The 20,820-nt window shown below is 35.5% G+C and overlaps 2 protein-coding genes across 3 annotated transcripts; both read left to right on the top strand.

The window, feature by feature from the left end:
- Positions 1-1,333: 1,333 nt before the first annotated feature.
- LOC101742073 (nuclear pore complex protein Nup93) lies at positions 1,334-10,938 on the top strand. The gene is made up of 15 exons (XM_004930847.5): positions 1,334-1,731; positions 2,221-2,401; positions 2,928-3,230; positions 3,406-3,548; positions 4,265-4,498; positions 4,887-5,028; positions 5,718-5,886; positions 6,649-6,754; positions 7,398-7,483; positions 8,142-8,268; positions 8,410-8,575; positions 9,081-9,161; positions 9,752-9,988; positions 10,254-10,451; positions 10,763-10,938. The coding sequence occupies exons 1-15, from the start codon at positions 1,562-1,564 to the stop codon at positions 10,880-10,882; spliced, it is 2,463 nt and encodes an 820-aa protein (XP_004930904.1). The 5' UTR covers positions 1,334-1,561; the 3' UTR covers positions 10,883-10,938.
- Positions 10,939-11,967: 1,029 nt separating this feature from the next.
- LOC101742229 (general transcription factor 3C polypeptide 5) lies at positions 11,968-18,645 on the top strand. Of its 2 annotated transcripts, XM_004930848.5 has the most exons (8): positions 11,968-12,237; positions 12,336-12,543; positions 13,180-13,294; positions 14,307-14,595; positions 15,016-15,226; positions 15,615-15,778; positions 16,661-16,843; positions 18,548-18,645. In XM_004930848.5, exons 1-8 carry the CDS (start codon positions 12,127-12,129, stop codon positions 18,620-18,622), a joined length of 1,356 nt encoding a protein of 451 aa, XP_004930905.1. In that variant the 5' UTR covers positions 11,968-12,126; the 3' UTR covers positions 18,623-18,645. The 2 variants fall into 2 exon arrangements, with proteins under 2 accessions (XP_004930905.1, XP_062524320.1); XM_062668336.1 differs by lacking the exon at positions 16,661-16,843 and having other exon boundaries at positions 11,978-12,237.
- Positions 18,646-20,820: the final 2,175 nt, after the last annotated feature.

The following is a 20,820-nucleotide window of genomic DNA, read 5'->3' as shown; positions in this document are numbered from 1 at the left end:
ATAGTACGTATACTCTTTTTTGGAGACACATTAAGATTAATTGAAATTTCATCACAAGTACTTGAACTTGATGTGGTTGAAAGTCTCGGTAATTCATAACATGGATCTCGTACAGAATCATCACTAGAGAAGTCAAGTACAGGATGGTATGTTAAACTACTGACTTGACCTGATGATGTCGACGGTATAGGATCGTCTACCACTAGGTTCTCTGTGTTCAAAATCGACTGTTGATTTACATTTTCTAAAAAAGGACAAGACAATCATCTATTTATAATGATATAATATTGATATAATTACGTAATTTGCAAATCATAATTTTGAAGATATGTGAAAATATACCTTCATTGCTTTCCAGATGAGTGGATAACGCCATTTCAACTAATTTCTTGCATCTTTGAATATTCATCTTAAATAATTAAAATATTTAAGCACTCACACACAACTAACTAACACAACTAACCAACAAACTGTGCACAATCGACAACATTAGTAAATTAAAACCACTTACCGAAGTATTGTTTACGTTATAAATATTTTTAAGTAACTACTTTCTCTAAAGAAATGTTACATTTTGATGTTCTTTATAACATAAGTCAGACTTCTTACGTTAATAACTTTGTACTTATGGTGTTCCTTAGAACATAAGTCCAGTTATGTTTTTTAGTTCGTTTGACTATATTAGGATTTGATAAGGTTGATACAGAACGCCGCTTGAATACACCATGAAATACTTGAGTTTGATTTATGTGCTTTAGTCAGATTGTGTGTTGAGCAAAATGTAAACCGATGATGTAATAAAAAATAAACTGAAAATTTTGACTTATGTGCTTTAGTCTGCCGACCCTAGAATTGTAATTCGATCTAAGTATTTTAGCGGTATTCAACGATATTAATGAAATGTACACGTCATCTCGGATCCTCCAGATCCACTAACGGTGCTTTTAGGTACTTCAAGCGCCGGTCACCGTTCTCGTCGAACCCGTCGCTTGCGACGAAGGGCTCGACGAGTAAATTAACTCTTAGACACAGCCCACTGAGTTTCTCGCCGGATCTTCTCAGTGGGTCGCGTTTCCGATCCGGTGGTAGATTCTGCGAAGCACGGCTCTTGCTAGGGTTCGTGTTAGCATCGTCGTCAGGTTTGAGCCCCGTGAGCTCACCTACAAACGTTAGAGCGAAGCTGAAATAGCCTCTCAAGGCTATCAGCTTAAGTAGGATTTTTTTTTTATGTAATACTACATTTTATTGTCATATAAAATATAAAGTGTTAGTGCTGCCACCTTATGATCGTAACAAAAATTACAGTTTTATTAATTGGTCATTATAAAACCAGTCATTTAGTATTGTTTAATAACATTGTGAGAACGTGACACATCTATTCTGATTTGGTTTTTGAGGTAATCGATTATAAGAATCGAAGAGTATTAGTATATCGATTCAGATTGAGCATCCTTATGAAATACTAACCTAAAACGAAAAAAACAAATAAAAACCAAACTATTACAAATAATAATTAAATTCAAATTAAATTGTTTTTCATTCAAAACGCGAATACTCTAAAATGGGAGATGAAGGATTTAGTAAACTACTTCAACAAGCAGAACAGTTAACGACTGAGATAGAAGGTAATGAAGAATTGCCGAGAGTTGAACGTTCTTTAGGGCAAGTTCTCGAGGCCTCCCAGGAACTTTACTCGAGAGTAATACAATCTGGCGCTAACGATATTCAAGCGTAAGTATTAAATTCAATGTGTTACGGGTAATGATAAAAATAAATGATGTAAAGTGAGACCGAATCATTTTTTTTAAATTTAATCCGTTATGAAGTTAATAATGTTTCTAGTCCCATACAATCAGTCGGCATAGTATGTATTTGCAGTATTATAATAGTTTTAGTTGATATACAGTTTTTTACTAGCCGTTAAATCGAGGAAAACCCCGAAAACCTTCGAAGTGGTAGATCTGGTATGTCATATGACAGTGGTATGGGAAAGTTGGATTTGTATAGACATAGAACTATCGATATCAATAATAGTCTGACAATATTATTATTATTAAGATTTTCTGAGATAAATTATTGCAATATAATTAGTATGTAAACTAACATTTGTAAGTTTAATTTATACAGAACACCTTAATCAATTTAACACAGTAATTAAGTACAGCATGACAAATCTATATTAAACCAAAAAGCTATTTTCAAGTTAAAATTTACTTTTAGGCACTTATTGTTTGGCTCTAAAGGAATTGATCTAAACCAAATCTCACAAAAATTGGAGACACTTAGTTCAAAGCGTACTTTTGAGCCCCTCCAGCCAATAGCTGATTCAGATATTGAAAGTTTTTTGAAGAATGAAAAAGAAAATGCTATATTATCCCTTATTGATGAAGTCAACAAAAATGTAAGTATTGATACTAAGTATGTTAAAGTTTACAGATTTGATTTAAGAATTTATGGACCATGGCTACATTCTAAATAAGAATAATTGGCCTCTGTGATAAGAAAACAGTCACAGTTGGTGTAAATGAAAAGAAAATTTATTAAGATACAACCAATACAATTATTAAGATATAATATATTGTTGAGTAATATTATATGTACAATTTTTATTGATACTATAATGCAAATGAATTCAATTGGTTTTTATGACCACAATCTTTGAAAGTACTTTGGCAATACAATGTTAAACAGTGAAGTCTGGTTGCTTTAGTTACTATGTTTATATGATGCTGAATTTTTATTACATTTTTTCATTAAAGCTTAATTATTATTATTGTGTCCATTAAGTTTCAGTTACTACTAACGTCTTATGAAAAATTAAGAGTACTTTACAAAAACAAACTACTGTTAAGAGAAATTTACACAAGTAATCAATTAATCAAAGTTAATAAATTGATTATTGAATATCCAATTCAAAATTATTTCAGTCCCTGCAAACAACAGAGGATCAAAAATGGGAACACATGCTCTCAGAATGGAATAAAGAAAAGATCAAACTCATGAATGCAATGATTGGTCCCTCACAAAACTGGCTAGACTTGAAACGCACTCCTGAACCTCCTAGTATTGCTGATGCTCCTAAAAAATTTGGACATTCAATGTTGGATAATGTTGAAGCAGCATATGCCAGACAGGTTCATCAGTATAATAAATATGTATTCCAAGGTGCTAAATCAAGAACAGCTTTGCATCAGAAATTTGCTCAGGTAGCTGAGGACTTCAATGACCCTGTAAGTAAACTGTTTAAATCAAGGAAGTGTACAAATATACTATATTTGCTACTGTAAAATGGCCTAGTTGTTAGAATACACTGAATACAATGAAGACCTTGTGGTCAGATTTGTATATGTAAAATACCATACCAAAAAGTAACAATAAAGTAAATGACATTGTTTTTCTTTTCAGAAAGTAAAGGAGATGTGGGATATAATAAATACGATGGCCAATATCCCAGCCCTGGTGAGAGATGAAGATCCACTGAAAGCAAGAGGCAATCCAGCAATACAACAGTGTCTTGTCGCACAAGGAAAGAAATACTTACAGAAAAGGTTTACTTTTATTTTTATGTACCATCTAAATATAATAATTTATCTCTATATCTCTCTCTGTATTTTTTTGTTTATAAATTACGAACCGTACGTTTATATTAATATCTGATTACAATTTTCTGGAAAATTACTTGACTGTGGGAAAACATAGCATTGGATATGTTGTCTTTCAGGTGTTCTTATTTGTCAGCTCATATTTCGGATCAGTAAGAGAATATAAGTAGATTAGATTTTAGTCTGTATAGCAGGATTGATAGCTCCTCCACAAAACCATCACCTTATACCTTATACTAGGGCATCCAAGCTTATTTATATCATTGCACTTGAGGCATTTGGTGTAACTCAAGTCGAGCAACTTTGTAGGTAGTGGGTTGAATTACTTGAACTAATATTTATGCTTTGTGGTGGACATCTTCTGTTTGGCATTCTTAATATCTAGCATTATTTTGTTGCCCCACAGTTATAATCCACTGGCTTAATAAATATTGGTGCTTGTTAGCAATACTTTTATATTATTGATAAGATTGAAAATGGTAGCATATGAGTAGCATGCTGTCTATAATATAATAAAAACAATGTCCTTTTGTTGTTAGCTCATAATTGAACACAAATGACTTTGGTTTTGGGATATGAGAAATATGCTCCTTAAACCTGTCACAATATTTAATATGGCTATACAAAGCTTAACAAATGTTTGATACATTTTTTTTATACAGGTACAAACTATACATGAATGATGTAGTACGTGCCAACCCTGCGGCTGCCCTCCGCGGCGGCGAACCTGGTACATACCCACTTGTTCGAGGATTTGTAGGGCTACGTCTTCAGGGACAGAATTCACAAGGTTTCACTGATGGAGTCATAGATGAACGCCCACTCTGGCCCATGGTTTACTATTGTTTAAGGAGCGGAGATCCAAATGCGGCATTACATTGTTTGAGAAAAGCTGGGTGAGTGCAATATGATTTGAACATTAATAATTTTAAAGCTTAAAATTATAATCTTCATATATATTTTCAGATATTTTAAAAGATTTCAGATATTTAAAAATTTCATATATTTTATTATATTTTAAAATTTAAACACACTTCACATAGTTTATTTTTAGATATGTACACATGACTTCAGAATAACTGAAAGTAAATTGGTGTTTGCTGTGTAGTATCTGTCTATTCTCGAATCTGTAATCTGTTGTTAGACGATGAGCGCTATTACCCTTACTCAATTGACTATTAAAGCCATCAACATACTCATGTAAAAAATACTTGTCAAGTAGAGACATGTTAAAGAAAATCATACAAAAAATTATTACAGTCACACTTTTTTTAAATGCTATAGGCGTGATCATGAAGAATTCATAGCTGCTTTAGAAGAGTATATCCGAAACCCTGAAAAACCACTAAGCGACAAACTGCAGACAGCCATAAATTTCCAATACAGAATACAAGTTCGGAATTCTACAGATCCTTATAAAAGAGCAGTGAGTATTTCATTGATTTCATGATTTTAAGCACACACATCATCATCGTTATAATTAGAATAACGGATTCTCTCATACTCAATGTCTCTGAATCATGTAAGTGTGTTTTTTTGTTTGTAATCTATTCGTTAATTGATTTATCTGAAACTTGGGACATTTATTATTGGCTGTTCGGGGAAGGCACACTAAACTGTAACTATCCATAAAAGTCAAAGCGGAGCGTGCCCGGTTTTTACTGGTTAAAATATAAATGGCAAACTTAACAAACATATTGTTACGCCGGTAAGAGTAACGCCACCTATCGCCAAATAGTCAAACGAATGTCGAAGGATCTAGCAGCATCTAGAACGCTCGAGAACTACAACGCCATCTATTGTCAGTTAGCGGGAACACACAATACTAGACTTTTGTGGAATATTCTCGGCGATTCTAGGGATTTCATCTCGACTATAAAAGCGTTCCAGAAATGGCACGCAGTCAGTTAATAATCGGCACTACTCGAAGCGAAACGGCGAACGGAACACCTAAAGCGAAGCGGAAGAAGCTAATTGAGAGCTTTAAAGTGTTTGTTGAGTGTTTTAAGCGTTCTAAGTGCTGGATAAATATGGTTTTTAGTTGTACTTTGGTGGAATTTTATTTATGCCGAACCCCAGCGCGTAATAATATTCACGATAATCTCAATTACTTAGGTGTACTGTGTGATTGGTTGCTGCGACGTGAGCGACGAGCACTACGAGGTGGCGCGTACGGCCGACGACTACCTCTGGTTGAAACTCTCCTTCATAAGGACGCGCAGTGCCAACGAAACGGAATCGTTCTCTTATTCAGACCTACAGAAACTTATTCTGGAGGAATATGGTTTGTAAAAATAGTACTAAAAATGTTTTAAATCAATCTATGATTGTATTTTTATTTGTACTAGAACGTATTTTAAGCCAGCATGAGTCGGTAAAACTGTCTTTTTTTTTATTGCTTAGATGGGTGGATGATCTCACAGCCCACCCGGTGTTAAGTGGTTACTGGAGCCCATAGACATCCACAACGTAAATGCGCCACCCACCTTGAGATATAAGTTCTAAGGTCTCAAGTATAGTTACAACAGCTGCCCCACCCTTCAAACCGAAACGCATAACTGCTTCACGTCTATTTCTCTATTTGTCTAATTCTGCCATGAAGAAGTCATGTGTTCTGGTTTAAAAGGTGAGGATAGCTGGTGTATGGTATAAACCAACTGACACATCAATATCTTACCTTAAGCTGCTCTCAGACTATGCTATAATATAATAGCATATAGTATATAGCTCATAGCACACAATATCGCGCACCATACATAGTTATAGACACGTTCACACTGTACTATATATTATTGGCTTACTATATGCTGCTATAATATATGGCACTTAATCTTAGTATAGTCTTAAAGCAGCTTTAAAGTGACTGGTGACATTCATGTTGTGATGTCTATGGGCAACTGCTTAGTTCCAGAATATAAAAAATATATGATTAGATGCATATAGTAATAAGTTCAGTGAAATATAATTTTCACAACTGAAATAAACAAAATAAACTTTCCACAAAATTAATAGCAAATAAAAGTAAATTTCTCAATGACTTTTACAGGTGAAACGCATTATCATGCTTATGAAAAACCGGTCGTGTACTTTCAAGTGTTGGCTCTGACTGGACAGTTTGAGCCAGCTATCGAATTCCTCTCGAGAATACCAAGGTAATGAAACCTCTTTTAAAATATTATTAAATAAGATATGATCTATATTATTCTAAGTATATTGCTGAACTAGATGAACACAAGCTAATAGCACTCATGGCATGTTTTATTACTTATATTTTTTTATTGCATAGATCGGTGGACGAACTCACAGCCCATCTGGGTGTTAAGTGGTTATCGGAGCCCATAGAAATCTTCAACGTAAATGCCGCCATCCATCTTGAGACATGAGTTCCAAGATCTCAGTATAGTCGCAACGGCTGCTTCACCCTTCAAACCGAAATACATTACTGCTTCACGGCACACATAGGAAGGCTGGTGGTACCTACCCGTGCGGTCTTACAAGAGGTACCCAGTAATTACGCAAATTATAATTTTGCGGGTTTTGATTTTTATTACACGACGTTATTCCTTCACTGTGTAAGTCAATCGTAAACATTTGTTAAGTACGTATTTCATTAAAAAAATTGGTACCTGCCTGCGGGATTCGAACATCGGTGCATCGCTACATACGAATGCACCGGACGTCTTATCCTTTAGACCACGACGACTTCAATGTGGAGATCGACACGAAATTCCTCTCCTTAGACCTTAGAACTTTAGTTGCTTTATAATTCTTCACTTCAGCTGTATCATTTTACAGATATCAAGTACACGGTGTTCATATGGCTCTTGCGTTACATGACGTTTACATGCTGGGCACACCGAGGAATGTTCAAGCTCCACTCCGTAAGTTCTAGTTGTACTTCATAACCAACTTCAAATGAAAACAAGTAGGATATTTCCAATTCCTTAATGTGATATGTATGCGTGATATGCTGTACTATGGTAAAATCACTGAAAATTATAAAGATTTATTATTTATTAGATTTTTTTTTATAAATTCATTTTAATACGATAATGCAAGTAATTCATATTATTATGATTGTTTATTGAAAACTGATAACTCATACCAAAAAATAACTTATTTAAAACAATATATTATTACTTAATATTGAAGCAATAATAATAGTGCTATCATAATATTGTATCTTTTTATTTTCCTTATTCCATTTCAAGCAGCGCTTGCGGCAGGAACATTGTATCTGTGTGTTAATTGACTTTTGAATGTTTCGCAAATCGTTAACAGTATATACGTGAAAATTTTCATATAATCATCTGCGTTGTAGGTATAAATCAGAGTATAATTTTTCAACTTCATCAAAAATTTTAATGAAAAAATGCTTCAATTTTATTATTATTTATTTAAATAAAAGTGTCTGTTAATAAATTAATAATATATCATAGAAATTACTTAGACTTAGAATATACAAAATAACACATGGTCAACTGCTAGGTTTTGATAAATGCGATATCCGTTAAATAACCAATCTCATTAATATTTCAGTGTCTGTGGACACAGAAGATCCACCACCGTTGCGTCGTTTGAACTTAGCGAGACTGTTACTGCTTTACGTTAGAAAATTTGAACTGACTGATCCCTCTGATGCTTTGCATTACTACTACTTCTTAAGGTAAGCTATAGATTTAGTGCTCTTTTAATAAGCAATAATTTTGCAATTGTTTTGTCACATAAAATTTTGAAAAATTATTCCCATACAATGAATACTAGGCATATGAAATGTACCCTAAAATGTTCGTTTTTTTCGAAACAGGAATCTAAAAGATCCGAGCGGTAAGAATTTATTCATGTGCTGCTGCACAGACTTGGCATTGGAGAGTAGAGATTACGAGCTCCTATTTGGTCGAATTGACGCTAATTCAAGTTTGAGAAGCCCTGGATTGGTGGATCAATTCAATAACCCTCATATTGACAGCAAGGTATTTTCTATAAATATTGTTTTTTTTTAAGCATGATTTTTTTTATTGCCCTTGTAGACAGACGATTATACGGGCCACCTGATGGTGAGTGGTTACCGTCGCCCATGGACTACAGCAATGCCAGGGGCAGAGCCAAGCCGCTGCCTACCGCTAGAATCGATGAACCCGTGTTCTTATTTGATCAGGAGCATTCACCATGACTCCTAGATATAGGCACCGCGAAGATGCTGCCTACCGATACGAACTACTGAAATAATTAAACACTCAAATCTAGTTTCTAAATGGACACTGAGGAAACAACAGTAGTGGAGCTGGTTCCAAATCCCGAGGACAGCTTTGCAAAATGACCTCTATAAACGAATTGTGGATGAATGCAAGTTTTTTATTGGTAGTTACAACAGAAGGGATATGATTCGAATATTATTATAACAAATACTTTTAATTAAAAATTTAAAAATGATTTCCTTCAGTTGTTTACCTGATGTGTAAAATTTTTGTGTTTCAGGTGATTGCGTTGAATGTTGCTGAGCAGCTCGTAAACAAGGGCTTATTTGAAGATGCTATTACCATGTACGATATTGCAGATGTAAGTGTAATAAATATAAAGATAAAATATTCTAATTTCGGTGTTAATCAATAAAGCAGTCTGCTTGAATAGGTAATCTTGAATAGGTAAAAAAATATCGTTTTATTGCAATTTTTTTTGGATTCTTGATCACTCGACACTAAGGACGACTACAATTTTCAGGATTCAGATTTTTTTTTTGTGTGTTCGAGTCTGTTTCTGATTGATATACAATTGAATCCGATAGGTGGCGTTGCAGCTGGGTTCTATGCGATCAGACTTGTTTTTTTGAGCAGAACACGGCCGGACGGCTAGTCTGTGTCTATTTTCGTGTATTTGTCTACTGTGCGATTGCAAACCGTTCATCAGGTTGTAAGGAAGGAAGGATTCTGTCTACATAAAGTTTATTAAGCTGGCGTAATAATTGTTTTAATAAATCGATGTTTTACATAAACTTTGCGATAGTCACAGCGGAGTGTAAATATACGAGAATTTTATGTTCATCAACTATACTGATTATTCAATCAATCGACGGTTAGTAAGTACCACGTGCAAGCTCAAAATAAACACAAATGAAATCCTAAAATTATTTTTTATGTTTTCGTTTTCAGAATTTGGAAAAGGTCGTAGAGTTGTCCTGCGTATTGCTAGCGCAGGTGGTGAATAGCGGCGGCGGGGAAACCGGAGTGCGCGGTCGGCTCGCTAAACGATGTGAACTGACTGACGCGAGGCTACGGGCCTCCACCGAAACCTTACCGCCGTCATTGCTACACGCCTATACCAAGCTCTGCAAACTCTGCATCTTCTTCGATCAGTTCCACGCTGACAATTACGATGCGGCACTTGAGGTAATATATCTTCTTACTGCCTCGTCCGGTCATCGTTCACCTACTACCTACTAGTCACCTACTAGTTAAGGTCTAAGGTTACGCTGAAATAGCCTCTCAAGGCTCTCGGCTTAGGTAGGAAAAAAAAACTGCCTTGATGGCCAGTGAAGGTCATACCGTGAGTCAGCATAGACGAGGGGCCATGAGCCGTCAACTCATCCAGTGTAACATAATAAATATAAGTAGTTTTTTTTTAATGGATTGTAAGTTGATTGTTTTGCATCAGACACTAGGCGAGTGCGAGGTGGTGCCGCTGAACGCGTCGGAGCTGGAGGCGCGCGTGGCGGCGGCGCGGAGCGGGCGCGGGGAGCTGCTGCGCTGCCTGCCCGCCGTGCTGCGCGCGCTGTGCACCGTGCTGCTCGCGCACCGCCAGCGGCTGCGGGCCAACGAGCACTCGCACCCGCTCTCCCAACAGAACAATAAGGTTGTGATCTAACTCACTATTTGTACGAAGCGTGTGCCATGTTACTTCCGTTATTGAACCATCTATGGCTGTGGTCGTGGTCTAATCATTAAGACTTCCAGTATAAATAATTATTTGCACAGTTATCGAGTAGTATTACTTTCAAAGACCAATTATTGAATATTATATTGTCTCAAGTTAGTTGGCAGTGTTCACGTTGTTCTGTCTGGAACCACTTATCATAAGGTACGCTACAGACGACTTTTATATTAAGAAAAAACAACACCTCTTAAATATGATTTCCATTAAAATGTTTTTTTCTTTCTCAACAGCAATTGGAGTGGCTTCGTGAACAAGCTGAAGTCCTGAATACTTTTGCTGGCAACATCGCATACAGAATGCCTGGAGACACTTACAGTCAATTAGCGCAAATGCAGATACTTATGCACTGAAGTAGTCTAGATATAAATAATTAATAAAGAACTGTATTAAAATATTTTTACAACTATACAGCAGTTTTATTACAAAAAAAAATATGACAAATAAACAGTATTGTAGTAGATTTCATGGTTGAATTACTAAATCCATCGATAGGTACTATTAATCTACCTAAGTAAGTGCCGGTAAGTATTATTTTTGAACACAGACAAAGAGAACTCGATTGGACAGACAGGACAAGGTAACGCGTTTCGCAAATATCTCTAATTCTCTGCTGCCACTTCACTCCGCACCCAAGGTCATCGACTGCTTCTAATCCGCGAATCGCCTCTACGGTTCGCAGCTCAGGCGAAGGATTGACCAATCGCTTGAACTATGCCTCCAGTGCGGACTGCTGAGAGTTTGCATTTCAAGGATGCCCAACGCTCTGCTCACGGAGATCAGCTCGCCACTGGTTTATCAGTAGCGTCTACCTCGAAAATCCAAGATGCCGTTCTCGCTAATACACATGCTGCTTCGAAGGAAGTACCTTGGTTGTGTTTCTGGCATTGCTGACATCCATGATCGACTATGACAATTTACCATTAGATGGGCACTATGCTCTTCTACCTAGAATAGCAATAAAAAAGGACAATTAACAACAGTGTACACGATTGTAAATGCTTGTTGTCGTGGTATCTTTTTGACTCGAAAAGAAGAGTATAATAGCACACGGCCGAGCTGATAGTAAATGCAACACAGTCGAGCCTCTACTCTACCAATTGTTCTAAAATCATGTTCCTGCTTAAATTAGTCATCGTGGTCTTAATCTTAATTAAAGTATCTTGCGATGCATCGGTGTACGAATCCTTCAGGTGAGTACAAATTTTTCTAATCAAAATACTCGTACGTACTTAACAAATGTTCAGGATTAACTTTCACGGTGAAGGAAGAACATCGTCTAATACAAAATTGATAAAATTCATCAAATTAATTAACTCTATTTCATTTCACTCATATCATTTCATTATCATGTATTCATTATTCATATCATAATATTAAAAAAAAGAATATATAGAAGACTAGGCTGTACGGTGTGAAACCTTAGCCTAGCCAAAAATGGAACTATTAATATCGTCTGTATAATCTATGGTAAATAGATCCCCTTGCCTTTCCTATTATGGAAAAATTGTACCAAAAAAAAATCTATGATACAATCTTAGGAAGCATAATACAAACGATATTTAGAAATATCTAATTATTTACAAGACACAAAACAATGGAACAGAATAATTTTAGTCATAGTATAGCGGCTGTTCTTTTCCCTGGACTTGTTAAAAACGAAGACAAAGCTATTGAATGTTTGGGTGGTATAAGACAATTGTCTCAGGTTTGTTTAAATCATGTATTCATCATTTAAATATTATTATGTAAAATTGAATTTAAAGTAAATTTGATAATTGACATGTTATCTGTTAAATATTACAGGCTTACACAGAGTTAAACAAAAAACGTCTTGGTCTATCATATCAGCCACAAAATAAACTAGCAAAGAAAATTTATGGCGACTGCGTCAATACTGCTGGTGTGCTCCTGAAAGTTAAAGTAAAAAAAACCATAAATGGCAGTGAAGTGAAAAGGGAGGTAATTTCGACCACCCCACTAGGACAAGTCAGGAAAATATATAAATTTGAATGTTAGTTTGTGATTAGTACTTAATTATTGCGGTAATTGCAATTGGCATGATCCACCTAAAGTGGTTATTATTAGATCCCGTATATATCTAATTTCCTACTTGGTGTTCAGTGGTAACTGGAAACATCACACTGTTTTTTTTATCAACCTTCTGATATGAAGTCAGAGTTTCAATTATGTTTTTTAAGAGCATTTTCATTCTTAAAATGGGAGATAGTGGTTGCTTTTCAAAAAGAAATAGGTATGAAAGGCATTCTTGCAGTGGTTTAAATATGCCCAGATATTAGAAAATCCATTTTTAATGGGTTTTGTTTTAAATTCACACTTATTTCAATGTGGTAATTCTTCACAAACACATGTTCAGTTTCTATTTTTTATCTCGAAGAGTTCAATTCTAGTTTATGGTAGAGAGGGTCACCTCACCTGAATTATATTTCACAATGGCTCTACTAGTTTATTTAGAGTCAGTGAATACTGCAGCCGATTCTCTGTTATATTTCTGTGTATCCTTTTATGGCAGTCACAAGAAGAGATGAGGTGATGCCATTGTGGACTACCCAAATGCCAAAAGTTCGAAATTATCACAAATAGACCTTAACTAAGTATCCAATGAAAACTATAATAATTATGATTTTAGCTTTGTGTGATTTTCAATATTTGCCTGTGAGCAAAGAAGGTGCAGGCTCTGCTCCTCCGCAGTGTATATTAGAACAAATCATGCCTTCTGGAGTTGATACTCTACAATTTTTAACGTAAGGAAGTTTATAATTATTTTCTTTTATTCTCTAAGTTAAAAAGGTATCATATGACTATGTTCATAACCTCATTGCCGGATATTAGTAAAGTTGTAGTTCAGCATAAGCCATGAAGTCAAGAAACAAAGAAATTAAAAAAAATTGTCTCTATTATGTAATGCAGTCAGCACCAGATTATTTTTTGTTATACAATACAATATTTATAAAGATTCCTTTTAATAATACCTGTGAAAAATATAATCATGTATAAGCATAATATAATAAAATATAATCCTGTATAAAAGTAAACAAAAATAGTAGTTTATGTCAGGTTAGTTGCACTCAATAAAATATAGTATTTGAAGTTAAGTAAACTCCATATTTGTATCACTAGTACATTTCCAGTACCCCCCTGCTGTCTATTATAATGTAATGATTAGTTTTTTTTTTTTTATTTATTTTTTTATTGCTTAGATGGGTGGACGAGCTCACAGCTCACCTGGTGTTAAGTGGTTACTGGAACCCATAGACATCTACAATGTAAATGCGCCACAAACCTTGAGATATAAGTTCTAAGGTCTCAGTATAGTTACAACGGCTGTCCCACCCTTCAAACCGAAACGCATTACTGCTTCACGGCAGAAATAGGCGGGGCGGTGGTACCTACCCGTGCGGACTCACAAGAGGTCCTACCACCAGTAATTACGCAAATTATAATTTTGCGGGTTTGATTTTTATTACACGATGTTATTCCTTCACCGTGGAAGTCAATCGTGAACAATTGTTAAGTACGTATTTCATTAGAAAAATTGGTACCCGCCTGCGGGATTCGAACACCGTTGCATCGCTATACGAATGCACCGGACGTCTTATCCTCTAGGCCACGACGACTTAAAGTTATTATTATTTTAATAATCATATTTCATCAAATCAACATAATTAAATTATTCATCCATTTCAACCCTCAGGTTGGTAGGTGAACTAGATATATGATTTTGTTCAGTTTAAATGTTAATTTTATATTCATTAGGGAACCAGGACCACAGTTCATAATACCATCAAGTTTCTCGAGATTTGACAAACCTTTAAATCTCGATTATATTGAGAAGAAGAGCATTCTAGAAAAGAACACATCACTTGGTCAAGATGATGATATACACAGAAAAAGAAGACTGGAGCGAGGTGGACAACCAACAGGATTGAAATTCAGCTTAACTGAAGAATTTCCTAAAGAACCACATGAGTACCATTTAAATCAAAAGAGTGAGAGGATGTCTGTTTACCCAGAACTTCAGAGAGATTATGAAGCTGTAAAGAAGGTAAGAGCATATATTAAGGATAATAAAAAAAAACATTTTACATAATCTGTTATAATTTTTTATTTTATTTTTTTATTATTACTATTCCACCTAATTTTTATTTAATTACTTGGAAATGATTTGTTTTAAGTTTAGATATGCGTGAATCCCTCTGTTTGAGGGTAAAGGCCTCCCTCTAAAGATACCCAATAGTCTCTATCTGTGGCCTTTTTCATCCACAGTTTACAGCTGTCTCTTTGATGTCGCCAATCTATTTGCTTCTAGGTCTTCCTCTTTTTCTATTTCCTCGAGGGCCTGGCTATGACGTCAGCCGAGAGGTCCATCTATCGTTACTCATTCGTGCCACGTGGCCTGCATTAAGAATAATTAATACTTGTTCGCAATTAGACCTAAGTTTGAATGAAATATTTTTAATTACAGATATTTGAAGAAAGGCCGATTTGTTCACAAAATTACATTAAATACCACACTAAAATAAAATTAGTGTTATTAAAAATAATAATGCCATGTTTGGCATTTTATATGATAGATGGTCCATGGAGAACTATGTATATTAAATTTGGATATGACCCTAGAAAGGATCCAAGCTCTCGTAGATACCAAACTTTGGATTTCAGAGTGAGACACCAAGGCAAGGAAAATTATATTGTTTTTAGAATATTACAATTGTGGTTAAAAGTAATTACATTAATAAATTTATTATGGCACTAACATTTAAATCATTCATGAATAAACTTGATGAACAAATATTTTGTGGTTTGAAATACATGCATCAGCTTACACCACTAGTGTGTTTCATACAAAATTATATTAATAACAATACCATTAATATGTATTTATAAATAAATTAAGATTCATTAGTAAGTATTAATAATAGCAAAGCTTTGGTGTAGGATAATAGAATGATATGAATGTTACACATTTATCAATTTAGATTTTTTTTTTTTTCTAACAGCTTTTTTGATTTACCAAAAACTTTTCACAGTTAATATTTAATTTACATTACTGTTATATTTCAGCTGGTTTGAGGTCTATGGTAGTACATTATAAAAAGTCCGAAAGGATACGTAACAAGAGGCGCAAGCAGCCGGATGAGTCCTTTGGAACTGAAGAGAATGTCCCCGAGGCTGTCATATATTTTAGACCTGACACTATGATTTCACAACGACAAGTTTACTATCAGGTAAGGACATTAGTACTTTAAATAATAAATTTTGTAATCGTTTTTTTAATTTCTGCTAAAATATTGCTACTTGATTGTGTGTAACTTCATTGGGAGCCAAATTAAAGTTCTAGCTAGCAATGACCTAGTCAAGATTTCATACTGATATATTTACAACAAGTAGACGTGTGTATATATATGTATAGACAGCATACATTGCTGGTTCGTTGACGTCACTTGAATGGATTTTTCGATTATAATCAGTGATTTAAAATATAAATCATTAATATTTCACGATAATAGAGATGATTGTATTGTTTTTATTTAATTTACATTGTTCGAAAGTGCAGTTGCGTTTATTGTGAGAAAAACAGGCTTATTGACTATAGTTAATAATTATTCTTTGGTAATGTAAGAAAAATTCTGATATAGGTACTACATATATTGAATTGCTGCCTTAACGGGGACCGTTAAGGCAGCAATTCAATATATGTAGTTCAATATATGTAATTCAATACGTAATTTAAAAAGATAAATATTTTACAATAATTTAATTTTTGAGGAAATAGTCATAACTACATTATGCGGTAGGCAGCGGCTTGGCTCTACCCTTGGCATTGCTGAAGTCCATGGGCGACGGTAACCACTCACCATCAGGTGGGCCGTGTGCTCGTTTGCCTACAAGGGCAATAAAAAAAAACCCCTAAATTTTAGAAATTCAATACAGAATTAAATCATTGAATAATCCGCTTGGCATAATAAGCCGTTTGTTGCACTCGTATCGATCGATGTGATTATGCCGGTGTTCAAACACGGCGGACAGCCACCATCACAACCGCGTACTAATATTGTATAATTTATCAGATTTTATGGAACTTTATGAGGTACTTTTGAATTAAATAGATATGCGATGTACAGCTGCCCGAAGTTCAGGAGATATTAGCTTTGGAGCCTCCAGTTGGATTCGTGTGCCACGAAAAACGTGGCTGGCTTCCTCCGAACACGACCGATGTCTGTCGCGATCACATGTCACGTTATACCAAAGAAGCCCTGCTCTCTAACTTTACTGCTGACATGAAGCTAGAGGTATGTCGTGGACTTTAATATTTGATATTCGAATTAATAGGACTTAAACAGAAATTTCTCTCTTTTTTTCTCTCTCCTCTCTCTCTTTATCTCTCTCCTCTCTATCTCCCCTCTCCTCTCTCTCTCTCTCATCTCTCCTCTCGCTCTCTCTCACTCTTTCTCTCTCTCCTTCTTTCGCTCTCTTTTTCTTTCTCTTTTATTATCTCGTTGTCTCTCTCTTTCTTTCTCTCTACTTTGTAACAAATTACGACTTATATTGCATGCGGCGCAGGACACATTAAAAAGTATTGTTTTAATTGCGTTATGCGTAATTTCGTGTCAAGGTCACTAGTACTACCGTCTTTTGCGTATTGTATTGGCTTAACCATGGCCATCATTGGCATTGTACCACTCGATATCCATACGGTATTCATTGCTTCCACCATTTACACTTCCTACTTTTCCTGAGTTTCCCTTTCTATCCCCAACTGTAAAATCGTTCCTTGTAGGCTACAACAAGTCTTCAGACGAAGCGAGACTAAAGCAAAGTATTTTGAGCAGCAACACGACTTGAGTTGTTAGGTTTCCTTCAGATGCGCTCGGGCAGTTGTTAGCAAATCCCACCCCTCCTGGCTGAGCCTTTACTCGCCCACCTGTCCTGGTGAAACTGGAAAGGCCTCCGGGCCACCAGTCATCTTTCAATCATAAAAAAAAGTAACACGATGTTGACCTTGGCATTACCGATATCCATATGTGGCTTTCATGATAATAAATGAGATAGTCGGTAAACAAATAAAATAAATCTATATATTTTCACATTAGTACACTTCCTGTTTCTCGGAAAGCTATAAAACTTTAGAACGATTTCACGTTTCGAAGATAACGCCCAGTTTATGGTCTTGGTGTAATAAAGATCGTTTTAGTAAAGGTCTGGTGTAGTGGTAAGTGACATGGTCACTACATAAGGGGGTCGCGGGTTCGAATCCCGCCAAGGGAAGATATTTGTATGATAAATATAAATGTCTTTTCCAGGGTTATGGATGTATATTAAATATATGTATGTGTATAATAAAAATCTTACATTTATTTCCGTTATCTTGTACCTGTAACACAAGTTCTTTACGAACTTATCACGGGACCAGTTAACGTGGCGTGGTTGTTAGTAAATATTATTAAAAAAAATTAAAAAAAGGAAACAAAAGCCTTGGCTTGGTTTTTGCAAATATCAATTGTCTTGCTTGAACCAAAACACTCTTGTATTTTAGAAATAAATTTACCTGAATAGATAACTCATAATCATTGTCTACGTTCACATATTTTTGAAGTTATACTTCTCTAGGCGCGTTATGAAAAATTTATGAGATTGAAATTATACGATGCGCGCGCACCGTGACACTAAATAACAGAAATGAAGTTGCCCACTAAATCGCTCATTACAATACGACCGACGTAACTTGGCGAGTCTGAATTTAGCCGCAGGTGAACTTTCCGAACCGTACCGAGAATTACCGAATTTATACGATGTCAAGAAAAGGGATGTCCGATATGCGTGTTTGAGGATGTTGTTTAATCGATTTTTTTTTCAAATTGATTAAAATTTAAATAAAAAATAAATAAATAAATTTAATAAAAATAAAGTAAAATATTAACTTCTTACGCGTGTACATAAGTATACGCATCCTTTTTTTTCTTAAAGTAAGATTAATTTGTTTTGTTTTTTTGCAGCACGCTTTAAGTGACGACGACTCCAACACAGATGAAGATATGAATTTAGGCGATACAAATGAAATGGTTCACTAAAATAATAATGAAATAAAAACAAATCGTTTTTTATTTTGTCTGTTTATCCATTAATGAGGTTTTTCGTAATATTTTCGTAATATTTAATTCGTAAGTTTTATTAACAAAACATTATTAGTCTTGTCTCCAAGGGGTTACCTGTAGATCGTGACCACAGAATATTTTTTGCGATGCTGTCTGTCACTCTTTTTGGAAATCAGATCTCTTATATCTGTTACACAGCCAAGCTTTCCCCCAAGTTTTCGCTAGATTACAACAAATTAAGATTTGTGAATCAATATGAGTATATTTAAAGCAAAAGCTGTATATTTGAGACTATCGCCTGACCTTTGATCTAAACGTAGACGTGACAAAATTATAGAAACGTAATTGCGGTACCTGATCAGAACATTAATTCCGCTTAGTGGTAGCTATTGAATTGACGTTGTTCAAGATAAAATTGCTTTAAACATATAGATAGACACATTACTCTATTCCACTCTAAAACCACGAATCATAATCATGAGCAGTAAACTTTAAAATTAACAACTAAAGTGCCGGTTCTATCGCTTAGAGCGATATCACAAAATCAAAATGGTTGTAAGGAAAATAGGGCTCACCGAAACCTTTATTAAAAAAAATAGAAAATTCCAAATTCAGACAACAGAAATGTCATCTAACCGCCCTTGCTTTTTTAGTCAAGAAGATTTGACAAAGTCTGGATGTAATTGTATAGCGGTATTTATCATAGAAACCAACAAAAATCTATTTCGCGAATCTTTTTTTTTATTGCTTGGACGAGCTCGCAGCCCACCTGGAGCTAAGTGGTTACTGGAGCCCATGGACATCTACAACGTAAATGCGCCACACACCTTGAGATATAAGTTCTAAGATCTTAGTATAGTTACAACGGCTGCCCCACCCTTCAAACCGAAACGCATTACTGCTTCACGGCAGAAATAGGCAGGACAGTGGTACCTACCCGCGCGGACTCACAAGAGGTCCGTAATTACGCAAATTATAATTTTGCGGGTTTCACTTTTATTACACGACGTTATTCCTTCACCGTGGAAGTCAATCGTGCACATTTGTTGAGTACGTAATTCATTAGAAAAATTGGTACCCGCCTGGGATTCGAACACAGGTGCATCGCTCAACACGAATGCACCGGACGTCTTATCTCTTAGGCCACGACGACTGCAGAATAACAATTAGGTTTTTCGAGGAAGCGAGAAAGGGAAGATGTTTCACTGAGCGGATGATATCGGTAGACTCAGGCTGGGTTTACACGAATTGTCCTGCACGTTTTCTTTGTATTCGTTATTTTAACATACAATTATCCGGGTGTTCATAAGGTAGATTTTCATTCGTGTAAAAATCGCCGCAGTCTTCACACAGTTGTCAAACTATCTCGTTCACACAGTCTCGTGACAACGAGACAGAGCTATACTATACGCCACTACAAGCCGAATACGCTGAAAGTTCATTCGATAAAATTTACTTGACAAGTCCGTTGAGTATTCGTTTAAACACTTTAAACGCATAAGCGGTGTACGATTTTTTGCAGTACAAACGACATGTGAATGGTTCTATGTACTATGTACAATGTATGTGCCACTATTCATTCGTTAAGGCGTATACCTACTGGAAATAAACGTGCAGGACAAAACCCTGTGAACCCAGCCTTAGACGTTCGTTCGGAGTTTGTATACCTATATTGTTGTTATCGCTCTTCAGGCATTGCTAAATATCTTGTGTACTTACTACAAGTTACTGAGTAGGTCATAATAGATCCAGATCCCATAGACATCAATAACTAAATGCCGCTACCCAACTTGAGACATATCAAAGTCGAATAACTAAGTCGGGTATAACGGAAGTCCCATACTTCAAATCGAAACGCACGACCGCTGCGTGTCAAAAATAGGCAGGATGGGTGGTACGCTTACAGCACGTTCAAATTTTCCAAACATTAGAAAAAAAAAACGAGTTTTCTTTTTATTACACGACGTCATTCCTTCAATGCGATAGTCGTCCTAACACGTGTTAAGTAAACTACGTTTTTACAAAGGTTTGGTGTATTTGTGAACAAAACAAAGAAACGGTCACATGCAAACCGTGACTGAAAAATCTTTGCATTAGCATACACACATAAAACCTATCAATTCGCTCTGAGTCCGTGGATCTGACTCATTGCCTATTTTGCATGACACGTTGTT

Source organism: Bombyx mori, chromosome 4 (assembly GCF_030269925.1).
Source record: "Bombyx mori chromosome 4, ASM3026992v2".
Lineage (NCBI taxonomy): Eukaryota > Metazoa > Arthropoda > Insecta > Lepidoptera > Bombycidae > Bombyx > Bombyx mori.
Note: the sequence above shows the minus strand (reverse complement) of the source record. Positions and strands in the feature narration are given on the sequence as shown.

What these genes read in the sequence shown, in the direction of transcription:
- LOC101742073 (XM_004930847.5), top strand. Translation starts at nt 1,562, where the DNA reads ATGGGAGATGAAGGATTTAGTAAACTACTTCAACAAGCAGAACAGTTA. An exon ending in AAGAAATACTTACAGAAAAG is followed by an intron (nt 3,549 to 4,264) that starts GTTTACTTTTAT and finishes TTTTTTATACAG; the next exon opens with GTACAAACTATACATGAATG. An exon ending in CATTGTTTGAGAAAAGCTGG is followed by an intron (nt 4,499 to 4,886) that starts GTGAGTGCAATA and finishes TAAATGCTATAG; the next exon opens with GCGTGATCATGAAGAATTCA.
- LOC101742229 (XM_004930848.5), top strand. Translation starts at nt 12,127, where the DNA reads ATGGAACAGAATAATTTTAGTCATAGTATAGCGGCTGTTCTTTTCCCT. An exon ending in AACGACAAGTTTACTATCAG is followed by an intron (nt 15,779 to 16,660) that starts GTAAGGACATTA and finishes TGAATTAAATAG; the next exon opens with ATATGCGATGTACAGCTGCC. An exon ending in CTGCTGACATGAAGCTAGAG is followed by an intron (nt 16,844 to 18,547) that starts GTATGTCGTGGA and finishes GTTTTTTTGCAG; the next exon opens with CACGCTTTAAGTGACGACGA.